The sequence below is a fragment of the Spermophilus citellus genome (assembly GCF_964194105.1).
Source record: "Spermophilus citellus genome assembly, chromosome: 5".
NCBI classification, from domain to species: Eukaryota; Metazoa; Chordata; class Mammalia; order Rodentia; family Sciuridae; genus Spermophilus; species Spermophilus citellus.
Window position 1 is genome coordinate 69,564,386 of NC_138186.1, and position 22,478 is coordinate 69,586,863.

A 22,478-nucleotide genomic window follows, 5' to 3' on the forward strand; every position below is an offset into this window, starting at 1 on the left:
TACTTAGTATAACAATGTGGCAGATAGAAATCTCTGTCAATACAAATTGTTATTATAAAAAAAAGAAAACAACAGAACAATGAATACAAATGTATTCCTTTGGTATGAAAAGCTATTAGAAAATGTATAGAAAACACCTCTGAAGATTTGAAACAATCAGTATTGAGGGAATTATGATTTTGGAGGTTTTATTGTATGGTTAAATCAAAGTATTAGAATTTAAAATGTTCTCAGTTTACAGCATTCATGTCTTAAATATACAGTATACAAAAATTGACAGTTTTGAGCTTTAAGGGAAAAAATAGAGAAATTTGTTTTCTAAAGTAAGTAGCTTCTTTAACAAAAGCACTGTTTTATGGGAAACCGTGGAGGTATCACAGCCATGGGATGTATTAAAAAACAGATTGTAGTATGAGGTATGAGGTTGCAGGTACTTTGATATCCAAAGGTAAACTATGATGACAAAGAACACACACACACACACACACACACACACACACACACACACACAGAGTTCTCTGCAATAATGAGATGGAGAAGGACCAGGAAAATCTTTTGGACCCATTCAAAGGTTCTCAAGTTATCTTGTGGCAAAGCACTTATAAAGAGGCCACATTCAAGATGCACTGGGAAAATCTGTGTTTGAAGAATTACTAATGGGGATCTTGGTTTGAATATGGTACTTCAAAATTGGCAATTAATTACCATTTATCATTCTGACCTCATTCGAAAGCAAAAGGAGAAACAAAAACATAAATTCCAGTTAATCCACAAACAACTAGGTTACAAGAAAAACTCCAAACCATAGAAAAAAAAATGTAAAGACTGCTAAAAAGCAGTGAAGAGAGTGAGAAAATATGTGTTTAGGAAGAAATGGAGTGAGGATACAATAACTGCAGATTCAGCAAACAGTCTTCTCTGAGGGTCAGGATGCACCTTAACGTGCAAACTTCAAACCCCTGGTCTTCGGATGGGTGCACTTGTCGGCAACAGAAATCCTGTCCTGATTTTCTTCTGAGAAGCAGAGGAATTGAAACTGTCGGGACATAGAAATTTTTTCTGTGGCAGCCTGGACACAGACATGTTGCCGTGGATAGTACCATACAGCAAAGCCTTCCTTACCTTACTTGGGGTGAAGTGAAGGCTAAGTCAACCCATAACCCAAACACTGAGGCACAAAGATAATCCCAGGCAGTGGGCTCTTCCCCATATGAACCTGGAGCAGAAATTTCTCATGCTGGAAAGGTATATTTACCATGTAGATATATGAGGTGAGAAAGAAAGAAAGAATCAAAAAGGATCCCTGGTTGGATAGCAAACAAATAATCTCTAACTTGAGACTTTAAAAATAATGTGCTGAGAGCAGTTGAAAATGATAAAATATTTCAGGTACCACAGTCAAAAAGAGAGAAGTTATAACCTTCATAATAGGAAAAAATCCTTTAAGTAAAGGAAGTAATACTCTATTACAATGCTAAAGGATATAATTTACAAGAAAAATACAATCACTAGAGTATCTAAAGGTCAGAATATAATATCAAGATTCATACAGTAAAAGCAAAAGACAGGATTAAAATAAATGAAAATCTGTTACTGGTAAAATACTATTAATTCAATTTTTCAGTTTATAATAGATCAGGCATAAAAAACAAGTAAAGATGGATCATCTAAAATAAATCTATTAAATATATTTTGGATTCTGTATCCCACAAAGAAAAGCACAAAACTAAAAACTATTTTGAATATCTGTGGCACACTCATAAAAATTGGTTATATATTAGAACAAAAAGGAAACTCCACTAATTGTCAAGGTAGATATGGTGTACACAAATTTATCTAATCACAAAATTTATAAATTAATAAGAAACTAAGAAAACAAAATTGTTCCTCTCATCTGTAAGTAGAAATTTTTGCTTTTCAATGAATCTTTGATCAAGGAGGAAAAATATTCTGTTTACTTCTCCTTTCCCCCCAGCTTTTACTGAGATATAATTAACAATAAAGTTCTGTATACATAAGGTATACCACTTGATGTTTCGATATGTATCATAAAATGCTCACAATCAAGCTAACATATCTATCACCTCACATAGCTACCATTATTATTATAATTATTATTTTGTGATTGCATTTAGAATCCGTACTTATCAAGTCATAGTATGGAGTACATTTTGTTAATTATGCTGATATTTCTATTCATTGGATATGCAGAACTTGTTTATCTTGAATAACTAAAACTATATAACCTTTGACCAACATTTTCCATCCCCCCCCCCCAATGCAGGCCCTGGCAACTATTATTCTAGTCTCTACTTCTATAAGTTTGAGTATTTTATTTTAATTTGACTATTCTAAAATCCACATATAAATGAGTTCACACGGTATTTGGCTTTCTATGTTTGAATTATTTCACCTCTACTTTCTTCTATGTTGTTACAAATGACAGGATTTCCTTCTTTTGTAAGGTTGATTATTTTCCATTGTAGGTTTATCTACTACATTTTCTCTATATGTTGACAACTAATGGACATCTAAGTTGTTACTATATCTTGTATTTTGTGAATAATTATTCAGAGAACATGGGAGTACTAGTATCTCAAGCTACTGATTTAATTTCCTTGGGTATATATCAAGAAGTGAAATTGCTAGATTTTATGGTAGTAATATTTTCCATTTGGGGGGGAATTTCACTATTGCTTTCCATATTAAGTGTTGGAATTTACATTCCCATAAACAGTGTACAAAGTTTTCCTTTCCTTCATAATCTCATCAACATTTTTACCTTATGTTTAAAGGTTTAATTCATTGGTTGATGGACACTTAAGTTGTTTCCATTTCTGGGCTGTTATGAATAGTGTTGCAATGAACATGGGAGTGCAAGTGTCTCTTCAACATACTAATTTCAATTTCTTTGCATATATATCCAGTGTTGGGATTGCTGGTTCATATGGTAGTTTTAGTTCCAATTTTACGAGGAACTTATATCATTTTCCATAATGGTTAAACTAATTTACATTCCTGACAACAGTGCACAAGGGTCCTCTTTTATCTACATTCTTTCCAATACTTGTTATCTTTGGATCATCATCATTCTAATGGAGGTGAGGTGATATCTCATTGTGGTTGTGTTGCATTTCCCTAATGATCAGTGATGCTGAACATTTTTTCATATCCCCATTCGCCTTTTCACCTACTCATTAGCCATATCTTCTTTTGAGAAATATCTAGTTAGGTCCTGTTATGGTTTGGATATATGGTGCCAAAAGCTCTTGTGTTGGTACAGGAATGTTTGGAGGAGAAGTGATTAAGTTATAAGATCTGTAATTAACCAGTCCATCCTTGTTTGAATAGACTGACTGGGTGGTAGCTCTAGGCAGGTGGGCTGTGATTGGAGGAGGTGAACACTGGGTGCATATACTGAAAGGGGTCATCTTCCTTGTGGCCCTAACTCCATGTCCCTTCTCTCTGCTTCCTGGTCACCCACCATGCAATGAGCAGCTTCCCTTCCCCACATTCTTATACCATAATGTTCAGCCTCTCCTTGGATCCAGAACAGTGGAGTCAGCACACTGTGGACTGAATCTCTGAAACCATGAGCCAAAATAAACTTTCCCTCCTCTGATTTATTCTTGTCAGGTATTTTTTTTTCCAGAGGCAAGAAATGTGCCTTTATTTGATTCTATGTCATTAGAGATGATCTTATACCCTGAGAAAGTTCCAGAATGAAAATGTTTTTTCTAATAAGTTATTAGCTAATGACCTGAAAAATAATATTGTTAGCAGTGCAGTTAACAGGGTTTTTGTAATCTTGGGCACGATCACAGCAATGCAAAGCTACCTAAACCAAGTCCCTTGCTCATTTTTAAGTCAGAGTTTTATGTGTATGGGGGAAGTTTTTATCATTATGATTCTTATATTGACTTGTTTAAATTACATGTATAGTTTGGATATTAGCCCTTATTGGGAATATAGTTTACAGATATTATTCCATAGATTGCCTTTATACTTTGTTGATTTTTTCATGCATAAAGTTTTACTTTTTGTTGCTTGTGTTTTAGATGTCATATTCAAAAAATTACTCCCCAAGCCAATGTCAAAAAAATTTTTCCCTTCTTTTCTTCTAGTAGTTTTATAGTTTCAGGCTTTAAGTTTGAGTCTTTTATTCTTTTACTGGTTGCTCAAAACATTACAATGACAGCAGAATACAACAAACACTAGTATGGAAGTATGTATAAATGTGGATGTATAACCAATGTGATCCTGCAATCTGTACACGTGATAAAAATAATAATTCATAACCCACTTGAATCAAATGTATGAAATATGATAGGTTTAAGTCTTTTATCCATCTTGAGTTGATTTCTTGCACATAGTGTGAGACAAGGGTCCAATTTTATCCTTCTGATGTGGATATATAGGATTCCCTTATTAAAGACTTCTATTCTTTCTCCATTGTATGTTTTAGCATTGTTAAAAAAAATCAGCTGATTTGTCATAAAGAATGGATTTATTTATTTTATTTTATTTTTTTTAATTTTTTATTGGTTGTTCACAACATTACAAAGCTCTTGACATATCATATTTCATATATTAGATTGAAGTGGGTTATGAACCCCCAATTTTACCCCCAATGCAGATTGCAGAATCACGTCGGTTACACATCCACAATTTTACAAAATGCCCTATTAGTAATTGTTGTATTCTGCTACCTTTCCTATCCCCTACTATCCCCCCTCCCCTCCCCTCCCAACTTCTCTCTCTACCCCATCTACTGTAGTTCATTTCTCTCCTTGTTTATTTTCCCATTCCCCTCACAACCTCTTATATGTAATTTTGTATAGCAATGAGGGTCTCCCTCCATTTCCATGCAATTTCCCTTTTCTCTCCCTTCCCCTCCCACCTCATGTCTCTGTTTAAAGTTATTATTTTCTTCCTGCTCTTCCTCCCTACTCTGTTCATAGTTGCTCTCATTATATCAAAGAAGACATTTGGTATTTGTTTTTTAGGGATTGGCTAGCTTCACTAAGCATAATCTGCTCTAGTGCCATAAGAATGGATTTATTTTTGCACTCTTTACTCTGGTTCCATTGGCTTACATGTCTATTTTTATGCCAGTACCTTAAACTGTTTTGATTTGTAGTTTTGTAGCATATTTTGAAATCAGGAGGTATGTTATTCCCTCACCACCCCAAAGAAGGATATTTGGAAGATTGTCTTTGGGTTCATAGGATTAAAATTACTTTTTTAAATTGTCTTTTGGCTTGCTTCTATCTTCTAATTTTTCTATAATGATTATATGTTACTTTGTATAATATTAAAACCAACTTCTTAAACTAATGAAAAAGAGATACAACTTGAAAAAACATAAGATTTCTACCTGAGGAAAAATGGTAATAAGATCATTGTCCTTACAATTATTATATTTTAGAATATAGAAGATATAGATAAAATAGTCTTTGCAAGAAAATTTATAGCTTAATGCGCAAATAGAGGAGAAAACCAAGAAAAAGAACCTTAGAATTTTGGAAGCGGAAGTTTGAATACAAGAACAAAGCAGAGAAAATTCCCAGGGTAATGGTAAAGAGAATAGCAGGATAATAACTTGATGCGAAGCCCAAGAGATAGCTAGCACAGACTGAAAGAGAAGGCTTAGGTGACATAGATATCAAAAATATTTTCTCCTTTATTCTGCACTGTAAACCCAGCAGTACTCACATGAGATTGGCCCAGACGCTTTGTTCTCTTTGGCCTGTCCTGTTGCTGATAAAATTCTGCTCTCCCTGTCTGCCCAGATGCCTGGGTAAGCTAGGATCATGTGGTGACATAATCCCACAAGGGGTTCAGGTTTGATTTACTCCCATGAATTGGAGTTTAGCCACAGTGAACTCAGAAGTATAAAACACAGAGCTGCACACTCTAGGAGGACATTTTCCTCCTGACTGCATAAAACTAGTCTACAGGATTCTCCCATATTGTGTACCTTCTGTTTCCCATGAATCACTGGATGTCCCTGGACATCCTGAGAATGGGTTCTTAAACCCATCAAGAAAAATGAAGCCTAATCAGAGACTGTTCCATCCACCTTTTTCTAAGCACCTTCAACTATCAAGAACAATCTTCCCTTTTCTTGGATAACTAGTTTTGTGTTTGCTATTCAGTTTTCATGTTATTCACTTTTCACACTGATTAAGATGTGTAATGAGTTCTTAATAAAACTATAAAATATTTGATTGATAAATAAGACAAAGCAGAATATATTTCAATATAAGAAGATTGAGAACTATTAGTTAATGAAATTAGACAAAAAAATGAGAAGTGTTTTAAGTAGCAGAGAGAAGATAATTTCATCAGTATTAGGTGATTTGATTTTAAGTGATTCACCTGGAATGTCTAAGGGAATCAACTAAATGACAATAAATAATTATTAAATTATTAAATAATAATTAGAATAACTCAATAATGTGTCTTGGTAGAAAATGAATAGCTTTAAAATACTGATAAGTATTCCAAAATTGTTGTTAAATGAAAAAACAAATGTGATACAGGATATTGTGTAAAGGATGCTATCTTTTTTATAGTGAGTGTATGCTTGTTGTCTATGTGTGAAATTAGAATATGTATTTGTATTTTTGCTAAAGATATACTTGAAGAACAAATGAAAAATTAAAAGAAATAAAACACAGTCATTCTTTCAAGGTATAGAAGGTTGAAACCTATCATTCTGCAAACTTAAGATTTTTAGCTTACTTAAAAATTTCCAAGAAGTTTTTAAGATAGATTTTAACCAATTATTTTAAAATATTTTTAAAACATAGGATATCTTCTGGTATAGCAACACATGAAGTGTACATTTTTGAAAATCAATCAGTTGTTTAAAAATATATTGCTTGGAAAAATGAATTCAGGTTACATTTAAAAAATACATACATGTATATGTACATACATACATATACGCTCTTTTTGCAACTTTTATTGATAGAATAAATTCTCATTTTCATGATTTCCTTGCTATTCACATCATTCATAGTCTCATTAAATAGCTCTTACCTCCACAAAGTTTTTTTGGCTCCTCCCATTTCCATATTAAAGATCACCCTAAGGGCTGTTACCTCTCTCTGCGGTTGCACAGCTGGGTTCTCTCCAAGGGGACAATGCCTGGAATTGAAGTCTTCCTTCATTCCTTTCAGATTCAACTTTCCCCAATTCTTTTTCTCTGCTAAATTAAACTTGATAACTCACTATTTGGTGAACTAAACCTAGTACCTCAATCCCTCCACTCAGATCTTAATATCCTCTACAATGCCCTATTCTGTCTCCTCCAATTTTTTCCAGAGCAAGTCAGAAGCATCCTTGAATTGATTTCCACCGCTATTTCCTCTTTAAATATCCCCATCCAACCTCTTTGGATAGGCTCTCTCCTTTCTTACACATTTCTGCTCTCAAGACTTCCAAAAATAACAAACTTAGCCCCCTTCAGGAGACACTGTGCAGGCCCTTATTTTGTTCTGCACAAAGGCTGGAGATGGGGGATAAAAAGGAATTATTGAAAGAGACAAATAGTACACTCTGAAGCAGGTGTCTTGTGAGTGATACCTCCTTATGAGAAGTCTGTTCTTCATACTAGTGCATCTACAATAGAACTAAAAGTGTGCTCGACTCTTGTCCACTAACGTACTCCTTATGCCTTTCTTCTTCCCAGGATGTGACAGTGCCTCACAAGCCTGTTTCGCTCCATCCTTTATATCAGACTAAACTCTATCCTCCTGCTAAGTCCCTGCTGCAGCCTCAGACCCTCCCACATGCTGACTGTCTTACCCCAGGACCCTTCAGTCATTTGTCCTCCTTCTCACTGAGTGATGAACAGGAGAATTCTCACACCCTCCTTAGTCACAACGCCTATAATAAGGTGAGAATTCTCTACCCAAACGGGGATGTCTGTGCTGGGAACCTTCACTGTGCTTAACCATTAAAACTTACATAAGGAAGAAACTTATAGATTAAGAATATTTAAAGATTTAATATTTAAATGTGCTAAGAATACCAGGTATTTGTATTGAAGAACATTATTTATAAGCAGATAATAATTGAACTTGAGAAATAATAAAAAATTACTTTTCTTTTTAAAGTCATTTCCTGATTTGTGTTTCTCATTTTTAGTGTTTTGACACTAATGTGGAGATGGCAAGAAGTTTTCTAAAACTTTACAAGATGCCATTATAAATTTATTATTGTAGTTTTAGTTCAGTGGTCTTAAAAAGCTTCTTTAAATCACAGTTAGCTGATGAGGAGGCACTTATAATTTCAGCCAACATGCAAAGAAATACTTAGAATTTCAGCAAGTATCTGTGTCGCGACCCCCTTGCCCGCAAGGAAGACGCAACACCGGGAATCTTCTTCCAGTCGTTTATTCAGGTTCTCGAGATCTCTTCCACTCTACTCTCTTCTTCATCTTCCTCCTCTTCATCTTCCTACCGAATGCTCCTACCAGCCTTAATAAAGCATCTCAAGCCCCAATGCGAAGCTGCCACGTGGAGCTTTCTCATAGGGTGTTAGAAAACCACGCACCAACTCTCCCAATTAAGGAGTTGTTTGTCACAAACCACAGTCGAGCCAGCGCCATCTTGTAATGGCGACCGCAGTCCGCAGAAACGGCTCACTACAGTTCCCCCTTTTGTTTTCTAAAAACAATACAGGCGAGAGTAGAGGTCCTATCCCACTGTGCAGAAGTGGCTGCATAGTATGGCTCAGCCCCAAGGAGGCGCCTTCCCCAGATCTGAGACCATATCAGCCGACGCTTTTCTCGTGGGACGGGGCGTGGACGCGTCTAACCCGCATGCAATAGGACATGCTCTCCTTGAGGTCCACTTCAAGGATCACCCAAGTGCAGTGCCTTGCCTCGCATCCTGTATCGTGACGATGGTGGACGAAGGGGGATAGCTGAGGCTGAACTGTGGCTGTATAGAAATATAACGACAAACAAGTTGGTAACACCCTAAAAGAAAGGCACGGGTAATCTGTGCAAGCCAGACTTGAGGTGAAATGCCATTACTCATACTAAGCCTTCAACCAGGAACCTTATCAGACCCAAACAGGTCAGGACGTTCCCACATGACCGTTATTGGCTGAATATGAAAACAGACACCACAAATCTTTCAAGGCCTTGTGAGCTCCTTCAAGGTCTTGTGAGCTGGCCTCTTTGACATGCACAAAAATCAGGGCTGGATCCAAGCCCTGGGGGCCGGGGGGAATCCGTGCCAGCAGTTCCCCCCCTTTTGTTTGTTGCACGTCAAAGGGAATCAAGTAGCCCCTGTCTTAGGTCGTTCACTGCCCCTACACTGCTTACCCGTCTTTGGGGAGGCCCCATTCCCCTGTCTTAGGTTGCAGTGCAAGCGTGAAAGTTGCCCGTCTCTGGGTACTACAAGATCAGCTTGTTGTTGCCAAGGCGTTCAGTGGTATCTATTCAGCCAGTCATTATTGGGTCTTTAATTGGTTCCGGTTCAACAAGGCATAGAGTAAAAATAAAGAAGAAAAAGGGGGCAAAAGGAGGAAGGCATGAAGCAGGGATCATTGTAGAAAAATCATCTTCGAATTGGTCGGAGACAAACTTCAGCAAGATCATCCTTGGTCTGCAGGCGTTGATAATGGATCTGTATTGGCTTAGAAGTCAGAATGTTAATTTGGTCTTTAATAAATTGTGTCATTCTCTTACCTAGGCAGGGGCCTACAGCAGCTATAAGGAGGAGACCGAAAAGCGGTCCCATTACAGTGGATATCAAAGGAGTTAACCATGGGGTATTTTTAAACCACTGTTCAAACCATCCTTGTTGTGCTTCAAACTCCTTTTGTCTTTTAGCCAATCTTTCCGTGACCTTTTCCATAGTTTCACGGATTACCCCAGTATGATCTGCATAAAAACAACACTGTTCCTTTAAGGCTACACATAGTCCTCCTTCCCTTAGGAATAATAAATCTAGTCCCCTCCTATTTTGTAACACAACTTCTGATAGGGAGGTGAGGGACTTTTCCAAAGCAGTAATTGACTTGGCCATGGCTGTTAAATCTTATAGCTGGGTAGAGAATAACATTTAAGATCTACAGTGGTATTAGAGGATAATTTAGACAGTATTACTACCCCTTCATAATAGGGCGGCCTGGAGGTCAAGCATAGCCAGCAATCTTGGGTCCTGTTAGGACTAGTGGCATTGAGAGCGAAAAAGGCTCCTTGGATCAAATCAAAAAGACGATCTCCAGTTCCAGGGTGTATGGGCCCAGGGGCACAATCAAAGGTTTGATAGCCCACAGTTATTGTTTGACCGCTGGGGGAAGATATTACTGCTGGGGCTATAGGCTGTTTGGGTCCAGATGGGGCCTTTTGATCTCCGAGCACCTGATTGGGTCCTATTAAACTTCCAGTAGGCTGTTCTGTGGTCAATTTAAGCCGAAAAAGCAGGCCAGGATTGTACTGTCCGGGGGTGTAAATACGCAGCCCCCAGAGATATTTTTAAGTCCAATCTGGCTGCTGTTTTCCATTGGAAGTAAACTGAATAGTAATATCTGATTCTCCTTCTATTGTTTGCCAGAAGTGGGTAACATCAGTTTGTCAGACAACATTGGTGTGTAAGCCTCTAGGATTAACACTTAGACTAGGGGAATGAATGAATGGAGCACACACTGGGCATAAGGAAACAATTTGTAGAGCCTGATCACGTAAGCACCCCGCACAGAAGCGTAAGGATTGTGCATTTAGATGGAATTTAGCATGGAGCTAAGGAGTTGATCCGTTTGTAATTGTTCCATGATAGTAGATTGTCTGCCAATATAAGGGGCTGTTTCAACAACTGAGGCTAATTTAGCAACATAGAGACTATCAGTACATACACCAAGTGGGATGGAATTGCATAGCCCAAGGGCCACAATTAGAGCCTCAACTTCTGATCCTTGGGCAGACAGCCTAGGCACAGGGTGTCGAATTACTTGAGACCCATCAAAAACAACAGCAAACCCCCCTCTTGCTCCGTCCGTATAAACAGTCTGAGCTCCCGGGATAGATTTCCCTTTAATAATTTTAGGAGAAATAATAGGACATTTTTTGAGGTCTTCTAGAAGTTTATGTCGGGGAGAGTGATTATCAATTTGACCTTTGAAATTACAAGGGAAGAGACACCAAAGATCATGTTCTTGTTGGAAATTTAAAATCATATCCTGGGTATAAGGTTGAATGAGAATGTCAAAAGTCTTTCCAAACAGTGCATCACCCAAATATTTGGCTTTCCAGATCAAATTTGTCACTAGTTCATAAAAGGGAGTTATCACCCGAGAGTTAGAAGCAGGTAAATGGACCCAATAGATGGGACCTATTTGTCAAAACACTGTAGTAGGAGTTAATTTTGATGGCAGGATTATAAATGATAGGGGTATAGAATAGTTTATCTGGGTAACCTGCATATCTTGTAGGGCCTTCTCTATCAGTCTTAATGATTGTAGAGCCTCAGGTGTGGGATTCTCTTGTAGGGCCTTCTCTATCAGTCTTAATGATTGTAGAGCCTCAGGTGTGGGATTCCTGACTGAGCTGGGGGAAGGGTCTCCTTGGAGGAGATCATACAGAGGCTTAAATTCCTGGAAAGAGAGGAGTTGGCACTGTTGTCAAAGTTATAAACATACCTCTTAAGAGAGGGGGAAAGGGAGAAACCTTTAGCAACTTGACGTTTCTCCCAAGAATGATCCTGACAAGGCGTAAATGTTGGGGGGAAACCAAGATTAGGGGTACAGTAAGGAGAGGCCTTAAAATGAGTGGCATTATAAAGACTATTAGAAGAAGGAGGCACTGGGATTAGTACTTCGGAGATAATAGTCAAGGTAGTTATGTTTAAAGCAGAGCTATTTACGGGGGTTCCTGAGCCTGATTGTTCCCCTGAGGCTACTTAGCTCAATACAGCACTGAGAATGCTTCCCTGAGACCTGACTGGACCGCAATGGGTCCTTCCAGTTAATCAAATTCTTGGTCTTAAGGCTAATACAATGAGCGTTCCCGAAGCCAAAACAAGAAACTCCTGTGAGATTAACTTGAGATTGATTAAAAATGCTTTCCACCTGAGTTAGTGTGAAGGCGGCATCCACTCCATAAGTGCGCACAGACTCCGCCAGGGTCTTCAATTTATCATCTTATGAGTTTAACATAGAAACCTGTGGAATCAAATTTTGTCTGAAAAAGATATCTTCCGTTAGCATTTACAGGTAGGCATTTTTTTAAAAATACAGTTTCTGAGTAGCTCCGGTAGAAATCTGAAACGCAGCAGTACAGGTTAGTGGCTGGAAGGCGGGACTAGAAGTCCTGTCTGAGTGACTGTGGAAGAACCAATCGGTAGCCCCCAAGAGTGTGGGAGGTGGGACCAGGAAGCCGCTCTTCCGCCAGGCAGCCCATGGTTACCATGGTGATGCAAGCAACACGGAGTCCGTCGCTCACCCTCAGGGCAAAAGTTCCCCAAGATTTCCTAGCCGACCGCACCTTGCCTGATTTTGTTTGCATTTTTCCCCGCCTGGCCAAGCTCTTACTGCGGCAGCAGCCTGCTCTGTTTCTGGACCATCCCCGCACACTCCGGCTTCCGGGCCGGGGCGGGCTCCTGTTCCCTTTTCCCGGCTGCAGTGGGCGTCCCTGGGCATAGATCCCAGGGTCATAATTAATCTGCTGCTGCGGCACCCATGGCACAGCAACAGAAGGAACACAGAAAACGAAAGACACAGACGACAAAAAAAAAACACAGAAAACAAAAGTGAAAGTACACATAGCAGCTGCAATAAAATATGAGGCCTACGGGGTCCCGCTCTCGGGGACGAGGGGTCCACTCAGGGACGAGGGGTCCACTCACGGGACGAGGGGTCCACTCACGGGACGAGGGGTCCACTCACGGGACGAGGGGTCCACTCACGGGACGAGGGGTCCACTCACGGGACGAGGGGTCCACTCACGGGACGATTGGTGCACCACTCCTGACGACTGAAAGCTCTGATTTTCCCGGGTCTCGGCACCATTTGTCGCGACCCCCTTGCCCGCAAGGAAGACGCAACACCGGGAATCTTCTTCCAGTCGTTTATTCAGGTTCTCGAGATCTCTTCCACTCTACTCTCTTCTTCATCTTCCTCCTCTTCATCTTCCTACCGAATGCTCCTACCAGCCTTAATAAAGCATCTCAAGCCCCAATGCGAAGCTGCCACGTGGAGCTTTCTCATAGGGTGTTAGAAAACCACGCACCAACTCTCCCAATTAAGGAGTTGTTTGTCACAAACCACAGTCGAGCCAGCGCCATCTTGTAATGGCGACCGCAGTCCGCAGAAACGGCTCACTACATATCTGAAAAATATTAACGGATTTTTAAATGATTCTAGCCATCTCATTAGTGCAGAGTAATGAGATATGTAAAAAGTCATGAAGTGTTCAGTACCTGGAGAAATATATATATATATATACATATATATATATATATATATATATATATATATATATATATAAAATATATATATATATACACACACACACACACATACACATGTACATTTATGCATCAATATATGTATATATATATATATGCGCAAATGTATATGTGTATGTGTGGATACATAAAATGTATGTATGTGTGCATACAGGAAACAAAGTATTAAATATTTTCGATTGGTTCTGGAATATAATCATGTGTTTTATTAAAAGCCCGCAATCAAGCTGGGCACGGTGGCACATGCCTGAAATCCCAGCAGCTCAGGAGGCTGAGACAGGAGAATCAAGATTTCAAAGCCAGCCTCAGCAACGGCAAGGCCCTAAGCAACTCAGTGAGATCCTGTCTCTAAATGAAATACAAAATAGGTCTGGGAATGTGGCTCAGTGGCCGAGTGCCCTGAGTTCAGTCCTCAGTATCCCCCAACCCTGCAAAAAAAAAAAAAAAAGCCAGCAGTCAACACTATATTGCACTTACGTGTAAACTCTGTTTGATGTTTTGAGTGCTGTATTGTATTGGCAACCTAGTTAGTACAGATTCTCAGACAATGAAAATCTCCTAAAAAATGATTTACCAGTAAAACTGGGCCTTCAAATAAATTTTCTTGAATAATTCAAAATCTTGTTAAGCATTTATCTTCCAAATTCTTTATAACTAAGTAAATACATCACTATAATTGAAAATCCATGAAGGCCATTTTCCAAGAAACAGGTGAACAATACTCCTGGGTACTCCCTGGGCCCTAAGTTTAAGTTTTATTTATTTATTTATTTTTGAAATAATGGTTATAAACTCAGTCTAAATAAACACAAACAACCATCTAAATAGTGAACATTATTGTACAAAGAAGAATGAGCTGTTTATATTTTATGCCATCTTTGAAAGCTGAGTGATCAATCCTGATTAAACAAGGTCTAAAACATCCATTGTCTGCCAACAAAGTTCAACATGACATTTTTATGACTTTTGGTTGTTTTTTACTCCTGATCTTAAATTTAAAAGTATATCAGCGGAGGAAGACTGATATTTAAAAATGGTTTTATATTATTTGAAATTCTCTGTGATTTAATGCTTGCCAACATTTATGAAATCCATTTAGTTATTGAAGTTAATAATTCTTATAATAATATAGCCAGTTTATTATAAAATGTCATCTATCATAGGGTTATGATTGTATTTCCTAGTCATGAATTACATGAACTATTCCACTCTTTTGATTTTTAATGGTGTTTTCTAGAACTGTTCAACAAGGATTGACTCAGCATTTCATTCATATGTTAGCCTTTGCTTATTCACTTAAGTCATGTGAATCTAGGCATGGTGGCTAATGCCTTATAGCCCTGACTGCTTGGGAGGCTGAAGTGAAAGGATCTCTTGAACCTATGAGTTGGAAACTAGCCTTGGCAACACAGTGAGATCCTGTCTGAAATAAGCAAATAGAAAAAGAAAGAAAAGAAGAAGAAAAAAAGTAAAAGCCAAGCCATGTGAATTTGGACATGTACTTTCAGTTCACATAACAAATTTTGTTTTTCAGAGTCTGAGATTAATTGATAGTGAATAAGGAACCAATCAAATCTAAAATAATATTATTAATAAAATTACCATCATGGTCATCATCCTGTAGTAAGACAATATTTTTCTAGTGGAAGACTCAATTGCTTAGACTTGTATCTATTGCTCCTATTGAAATATATGGATCATCCAGTTTGATATGTAAGTTTACAAACCTTGTGTTGTTGATATTGAGCCAATACATATTAATTTATCAAAATTCTTTTTACTTGAAACTGCTTCTTGTCTGGAATTATAAAATGTAATCTGCCACCTACATTAACTTTTCTCCAATATCCTAACATTTCTCCCAAGTTCGACCTTACAACTTTACCCACTGGGCTTATCTCCAGACTCAGATCTTCCACCCTTTCTCTGGAGGTCCACACTGACCTCGACTTATCAGTCTTTAGGGGTCCCTTATCCGTAGGGGCTCCAGAAGGTGTCCCACAGTTGTATGCTTATGTTGAGTCTGCAGTGCATCCTTCTGAATTCCACAAACTCCTCAAGTACTAAGTCCTCTCCCAACCTCTTCTCTCCTTTCTTAGTTTCCAGATGGAACTCTATAATATGATGTCACACCTCACATGATAGTCTCAGGAGCTTTCATTGTCATTCTGGCATAAACCAGGATATCTACCTTCCTTTCTTGCCTCCAGTCTCATGAAGAAAGTCATTCATTTACTTCCTCTATAATCACTGAAAGTGATATAGCCCAGTGGATAAGAGCATAATGCTTCTAGTCACTTAACCTGAATTCATTCTGACCCCATGCCTTCCAGATGGTGATATTGGGCATGTCACTTGGCCTCCTCATGCCTCCATTTACTCATCTTTAAAACAAAGATGATAATAGTACTCAACTTTTCAGAGTATTATAGAAAAGATGGTCTAATATGTATAAACCACACAGAACAGTGCCTGAAACACAGTGAGCTAGGTTAGATCATATTTTTTCAAAGCCTTCTGGAATTGTTATTCCTTGATTGATTTTCCTCCATAGAATGCTTTCCTTTAGTGTGCAGGAACATCAAACATAAAAATAAAACAAAAGTAGCTCCTCACCCTATTCCTGGATGATGCTATAAATCTAGCAATTTCATAATTTTATTTGTCTTATAATGGTCAAATAACAATTATCTTTTCCTTCTCTATCAGCTAACTCTTAAACCCATTCTCAAAAGCATTCCTTTACCTCTACCTCTCCACTGACATTGCTCCCACTAGAATAATCTCATCAGGAAATTCTGCCTCTCCTTGGTCTCTGTCTCTTTTATCCCTGTCTGGCATTTCATGCTGCTGATCTCATGCCCTCTTGCATATTGTCCTGACTTTGCTCCTGGGATAGATTACATTCTAATTTCCTGACAGCTCCTTCTTTGTTTTCTTTGTGGACACCACTTCTACTTTTTTTTAATTGCCTCACGTCAGATAGTCACCACTCACAGGCCTCAGTAATTATCTCAGCACTGATAAGTCTCAAATCCACATTTCCAATTTTTTTTCTCCACGAGATCCAGTTTCTCATCTTTAGCTGCTTGCTTATCACTTCCCTGGATGTCATGTTGTCACCTCATATTCATTTTGCCCAAAACTAGCTCTGCACTGGCTTCCCTACTTCTGTCATTAATATCCTAATTCTAAATTCCCAGGCTCAAAACTAGATTTGTCTATTATGATTCATTCATGCTTTTCTGCTTTGTCCTCATAACTAGTCATTCACCAAGAGAAATGCCATGCTAGTCATATTATCTCACACTATTCTTTATTATTATTCGACTTAGTTTAAACTGATCTATTTATTTTCCTCTAGGCATGCCTTGAGCATGTTCAACTCCTCGGGCATTCTTCTCATAGAAAATACTTTCCTACTTTCCCCCTGATTGCATCTCTCTCTCTCTTTTCCTGTCTCTTTCTTTCCTTTTAATATGAGGATTTGCTAAGTTGTTGAGGCTGACCTTGAAGTTGTGATCCTCCTGCCTCAGCCTCCTGAGGAGCAGGATTACAGGTTTATGCCATGGCATCTGGTCTCCCCCCCCCTTATTTGTGCAAACCATTATTGTGCTTTATGACTAGTTAAATTATCCTTCCTCTTGGGTGAAGTTTCTCCATATGTCAACATTAAAAGTGGTCTTTATTTTTCACCCTTCAATTACTATAATCCTTGCCTGTGCCAAAACATGTCATGCATTTTATTGGTCATCCTGTATTTGCTTATTTGCTAGGCATGTGACACCTTTAATATAGTATTCTCACTTTCTAGACATGGCAATAAATATGTGTTGGTGAATGAATACTAAAATGATTCAACTCTTTACTATAAATCCCCAATGTTTGATAATTATTTCTATTTTAAGCATATCCTAAATCTGAATTAATTTATGGCTTTACCCATATGCTTAGAATAATTTCAGTCAAATGAGGATACCTCTTCTGTTGAGAACTGCATCTGATTTCCAGCTTTTGGAGCACCAGGGTATGGAGCATAGGTGGATTCAGGATGTAAAGGAAGGAAGCATCTGATTTCCTTCTGCTATTTATGGACTCTGGTATCTAATAGGGAGTTCTCATTTCTGTCTGATGTCTGACCACCTGTTGGATAATACCTGGCTGCATCTTTCTTTCTTCACCTGCATGACATGCCCATATGGGCTCCAGGTCAGCTATTTCAGTGACCTTCAGCATTCATGGGAGCACATTGTCACCACATGCTGAAAGCAGGTAAACTCTTTGTGACCATTCCAAAGCCATCATTTTAGATGACCTACTGCTCCTACTCCCTTTGCCAGAGGAACCCTCCAAAAGGATCCATATTTGTGAGTTCATCTACTACTTAAAATTCATTTATAACACTGCATTAATACCTTCTTACTGAATTTGCTCTTCTGGTCATATATGGGCATGCACAGAACAGGAAAAAATTTGAGTCATGTTCTTAGCTGAGGTTGAACAAGGCAGTGCTCTACTTTCTTGTCTCAGCCATCATGCTATAGACATTTGTTCTTTTTGTGATCTACTTAGAACTATTTTTGTTTGTGTGTATTTGCTTACTAATTTTGTTATTTAAAATGAATGTGAAATCTGGGGTTGAAGTGCTGTCTAGAGTTTCTACAAACAACCAGGAGCATGTCAGGTAGGCTTTTAATTTTTAGGCATGAATTACAGTGCTGTAGGTCATGAGTTATCAATAAAACTGTAGAATAGTAAAGCAGAAACCATACATAAAACAAATTTTTTATTGATTGGCTGATAAAAATATGAATACTAAGAATCAATTGTATTTTTGTTTGAGCTTCTCAAACAAGAAAGAGAATTTAAATATTAGAAGTTACTTTAGAAGTGGTTCCAGGATTAGACAAGGCAGAGAGGGAGGTGTATCCTAAAGGGTATGTTAGCAAGCAAACCGCGATTGGGAACTGGAGCTTAATCTTAGGTGGAGGAACTCTGAAAAGCCAATGGAGGATAGAGCTCAGAGCTTTGGTATAAGAAAAGAGGGGAGGGAAGTTCTGACAGTCACTAATTGAGGGTTGTTCCTGGGAGAGGAGCAGCATAAATCTCCAGAAAATGCCCTAAGGCTAGAAAAATAGAGGCAGATGGTTTGAAGTTCAGGGGCTGGATGGTGTCAAACAGGTCCAAGATGACATAGCTGGTTGGATTGTGTGTGTGTGTGTGTGTGTGTGTGTGTGTGTGTGTTTATACATACACAAATATACATATCTATATTTCCCAATCTCATGTTTATGATTTAAAATTGAAACTCAGGCTCCTGCAAATCCAAACTTTGGCTATCAAAACATTGTCTTCATTTTTGCTATGTCATGCATTGGGCTATGCATACTGCTGAAACTAGGAAGAGCACAAAATAACAGTGCATCTGAGTATGTGGGGCTACTATCTTAAAATTGTCTCTCATTTCTAGTCATTTTTCCAATTTTCCCTCTGTCTTGTAATGCATTTAAATATTTTTATCTTCAAGGATAGTAAAGAATCATGTTCCATACATATGTTTATGTCTAGATTAAGGCCTTCGAAGTCTTTTCTGTTAGAAAATTCAGTTATTTTACAAAGATGACTCTTGATAGACACCATTATTATGTTGCATCAGGCATTTCAACTGCTTTCCTGGCCTGTAGGTGGAAAAACTTATATGCACATAAAGTAAATAAGTTATCCCTCTCCATAACTTTGATACTTTTATCCATCCATCCTTAACTTCATTTCTTCTATCTTCTACTCATAATCTTGGAGGTGTACCTATCTACTTAAACCAACCCAAATTCCATTTCTTCTGGCTGCTTTAAATATTCCAACTTAATTATTCTGTCATATGCACTGTTTCATTTTTTCTCATTCCAACTACCCCCATCCTCTGCTTATTTATTTATTTATTTTAAAAATTTTTTAGCTCAACTACAGGCCCTCTAGACAGGAAGTTATCTGGAGTCATCTCTTTCTCCCTTGAGTTCCTACTCTGCCAATTTACATCAGCTTCAAACAAGAAAACACATGACCAGTCTATGTATAGAACCCAGAGGAGTGAAGACGAAGTCTTCACAGTCAGGGTGACTTTTCTGATCTGCTGGCAGGAGGAAGGCTAGGATTTCTGAAGCAGGAAGTCTCTATTTACTGTGAAAGCTTGAGAGGTTTTACAAGCAAGAATAGGATCTTTATAGATAGCTTTGAAGCCCCAGGAGAAAATTCACAGGCATCCTTAAGGACATCTTCTCTTTCAGTTAAAAATATATATATAGTATTTTGATGCCAGTTTGTGACCATGCAGCCATTTTATTTTACATTCAGTTTTCTAAAAATGCATTATCATTGTGCCTGGTTTGTAACCATACACCATTTCAATTTGAGTCTGCTCATGTCTCATGAAAGAGATGAATAAGTATAGTGGCGTTCTTTGCAGATATAACATCCTATTGGCCCCACTGCTGTTAAATTCTATTGTATATTTTTAATGCAAGGGCTAGCTTTCAATTTCAAGTGCTTTTCTTTGGAATGGGCTCTTGCAAAATCCCTCTCACTATAACTTTCACTTCAGGACCAGAAAGAGTTGTTCAAACCAACTCTCTTTTCCTCACCCAGAACCCCTCAGAGCCCTGACCATACCCACTGCCACTTGCAAGACCCCCATGCTGTTATCATTGCTAGAGGTCAGGGCAAGACCTTAACCTCTTTTATATAGACAGAAAAATCCATATGCCTATGTGAATGACTATATATTTCCATCAGTCTGGGGCATTTAAAATATATACTAATATATTTTCCTTTTTTTAGGGAATTTTATTTAAAAAATAGTTATTTGAAAACAAACATTTTATGTCTACCACTCCAATAAAATATATCAGTCAATAATTGTTTTAAAATGATTTGACTTTAATTATTTTTAGTGCCCATTTTCATTTTCCAAAGTGGCATGATTTGATTAGAAACTATAAAATCACTCTACTTATAGTGAAATGCAAGTTGAAATTCATCTGCAGAGTCTTTGTATTAAGGCATCATTTGCTGAATTTCTTTTGTTGAGTAAAATGTTTTATGCCTGTATTTGAAAAAACAAATAAAACTCTTGCTTTTAGTCTCCTTCCTTGTAAAAAGACAACAAAACAAAACAAAAAAGCCCAAACAAAACAAAACAATGGGGAGAAGATCCTTCTATTCTAGAATTGTTGCAAGTAAAATTTTCATGTTCCAACTTAAGTACTCAATTTTATAGGTCTTTCAGCATCTGCCTTTATTATAGGTCTTCCAGCATCTGTCTTTATTATGAGATTTTGGTGCTGGATTGCAGAAATAGTCCACCAACTTAACTTGTAGGACATTACTCTCACTTTAAGTGCCTTTTCCTTTTCATTATGACATATAATGCGTTCCAATTTATTTACATATGTATTCCCTTTCATTTCTATTTCTCATCCTTTTTTCTTCCACTAGGGAACTATTCCAAAGTATTTGATATGTATTATTATTATTTTGCTTTTGTTTGTTGTTTGTGCACTTTCTCTCAAAAGTTGCCTTGATATTTTATGTGCATATAATTTAATTTACATTAATTCTTTGCCATGTACTTCATTCTTTTTAGTGAGTTTCTGTTTCAGCTATAATAGTAGAGCTTTGCATTTGTTTTAAAAATTCTGACTCTAGGACCAAAACTGGGCTAACTGCATTAGAATTATCTGGGAACTTTAGATAAATGCAGATTCATGACCCCACTTAAAATTTCTAAACTCAGAATGTCAGTGGACTGGGTGACTGCAAAGTTTTTACTTCATATAAAATTTTGTGCTTTCCTTTGAAAACAAACTTTCCTTCTTTTGCTTTTAAATTCTGTAATGATTCACTAAGGAAATGAATTTTATTATGAATAATAACTTTAAAAGGAAACTATTTATATTTCTAGGTTGATAAGTGCTCAGTCATAATTGAACTTTTTCTTTTTGTTTTCCTCATAAAATCCCCAGTAAGGGAGGGGTGGGTGAACACAGATTGGCAACAGTACTTAGCTACAGATCAATATGAGAAATAAGTTCTGGTGTTCTTCTGCACAATAGGGCAACTATAGAAAATGATAATGTAAATTTGTCAAGTGTACAAAATGATACTGTGCATTTTAAAAAATTCTAGAAGAAAGGGTTTTTAATCTTTTTCCACAAATAAATGATAAATATTTGAGGAGATAGATATGCTTACCTTGATTTGAACATTCCACAGTGTATACATTCATTGAAACCTCACATGATAACTCATAAATATGTCAATTTAAAAAATATTAAATGCTAAAATATTTTAAATAACCCAGTAAATAAGAGGAATCATAACTATTAAATAGTGTACTCATTAGCTTAGGTAACAGATTTTTAATTATTTTTTTATTAGAGTAAGTTATAAAATGCTAGGTTGAGTTCACAATCGATATTGTCCACATGTGTGTCTAACATTTACAATTGGATCTAAGTGTTTAGATTTCCAGCACTTGTGGCTTTATTGACTCAAAGACATACGTATTTTCTTTTCCTGTGTACTACTTCAATTATTAAAAGTAATTTCTCTGAAAAATACCACAGCTTCCCACTTGTACTTTCATATGATTTACTCTTAAGGAAAGTGAAGTGCCTTTTTCATAAATATAGTTTAAATTACAATAATCTTTTATATTAGAATTATGTTTTTGCTAAGAAAGATAAAGCATTTTACTTGAAATGTATTTTATCTTTATAACAATGGAATATTTACTGATCGGTTTTTATTAGCCTTTTTTTCTGAGCAGCTTCTCTTGAGATTATAGATTAAGAATAAAGAGGAAAAAATGAATAAAGAGGAAATAGAACTTGTGTGCATTGAAAAAAATGGAAGAATGAACAAAACGCAGGTGTTTTCAGTATAATTCCATCCAGTACTTGTTTTTGCTAAAGGACGACTGTACTTATCATGAGC

General features: G+C 37.3%; 1 protein-coding gene across 21 annotated transcripts in view; it reads left to right on the forward strand.

Annotated features, from left to right (window-relative positions):
- The window catches only part of MLIP (muscular LMNA interacting protein), a 232,839-nt gene that overhangs the window by 189,319 nt on the left and 21,042 nt on the right, over positions 1-22,478 (forward strand). For 19 of the 21 annotated variants that reach the window (XM_081295746.1, XM_081295744.1, XM_081295758.1 and 16 more), the window contains one exon: positions 7,700-7,906. The exons of the other annotated variants lie outside the window; for them this stretch is intronic. In XM_081295746.1, coding sequence (XP_081151872.1) covers positions 7,700-7,906 — 207 coding nt within the window. The remainder of the gene's footprint in view (positions 1-7,699; positions 7,907-22,478) is intronic. 21 annotated transcript variants of the gene reach the window in all.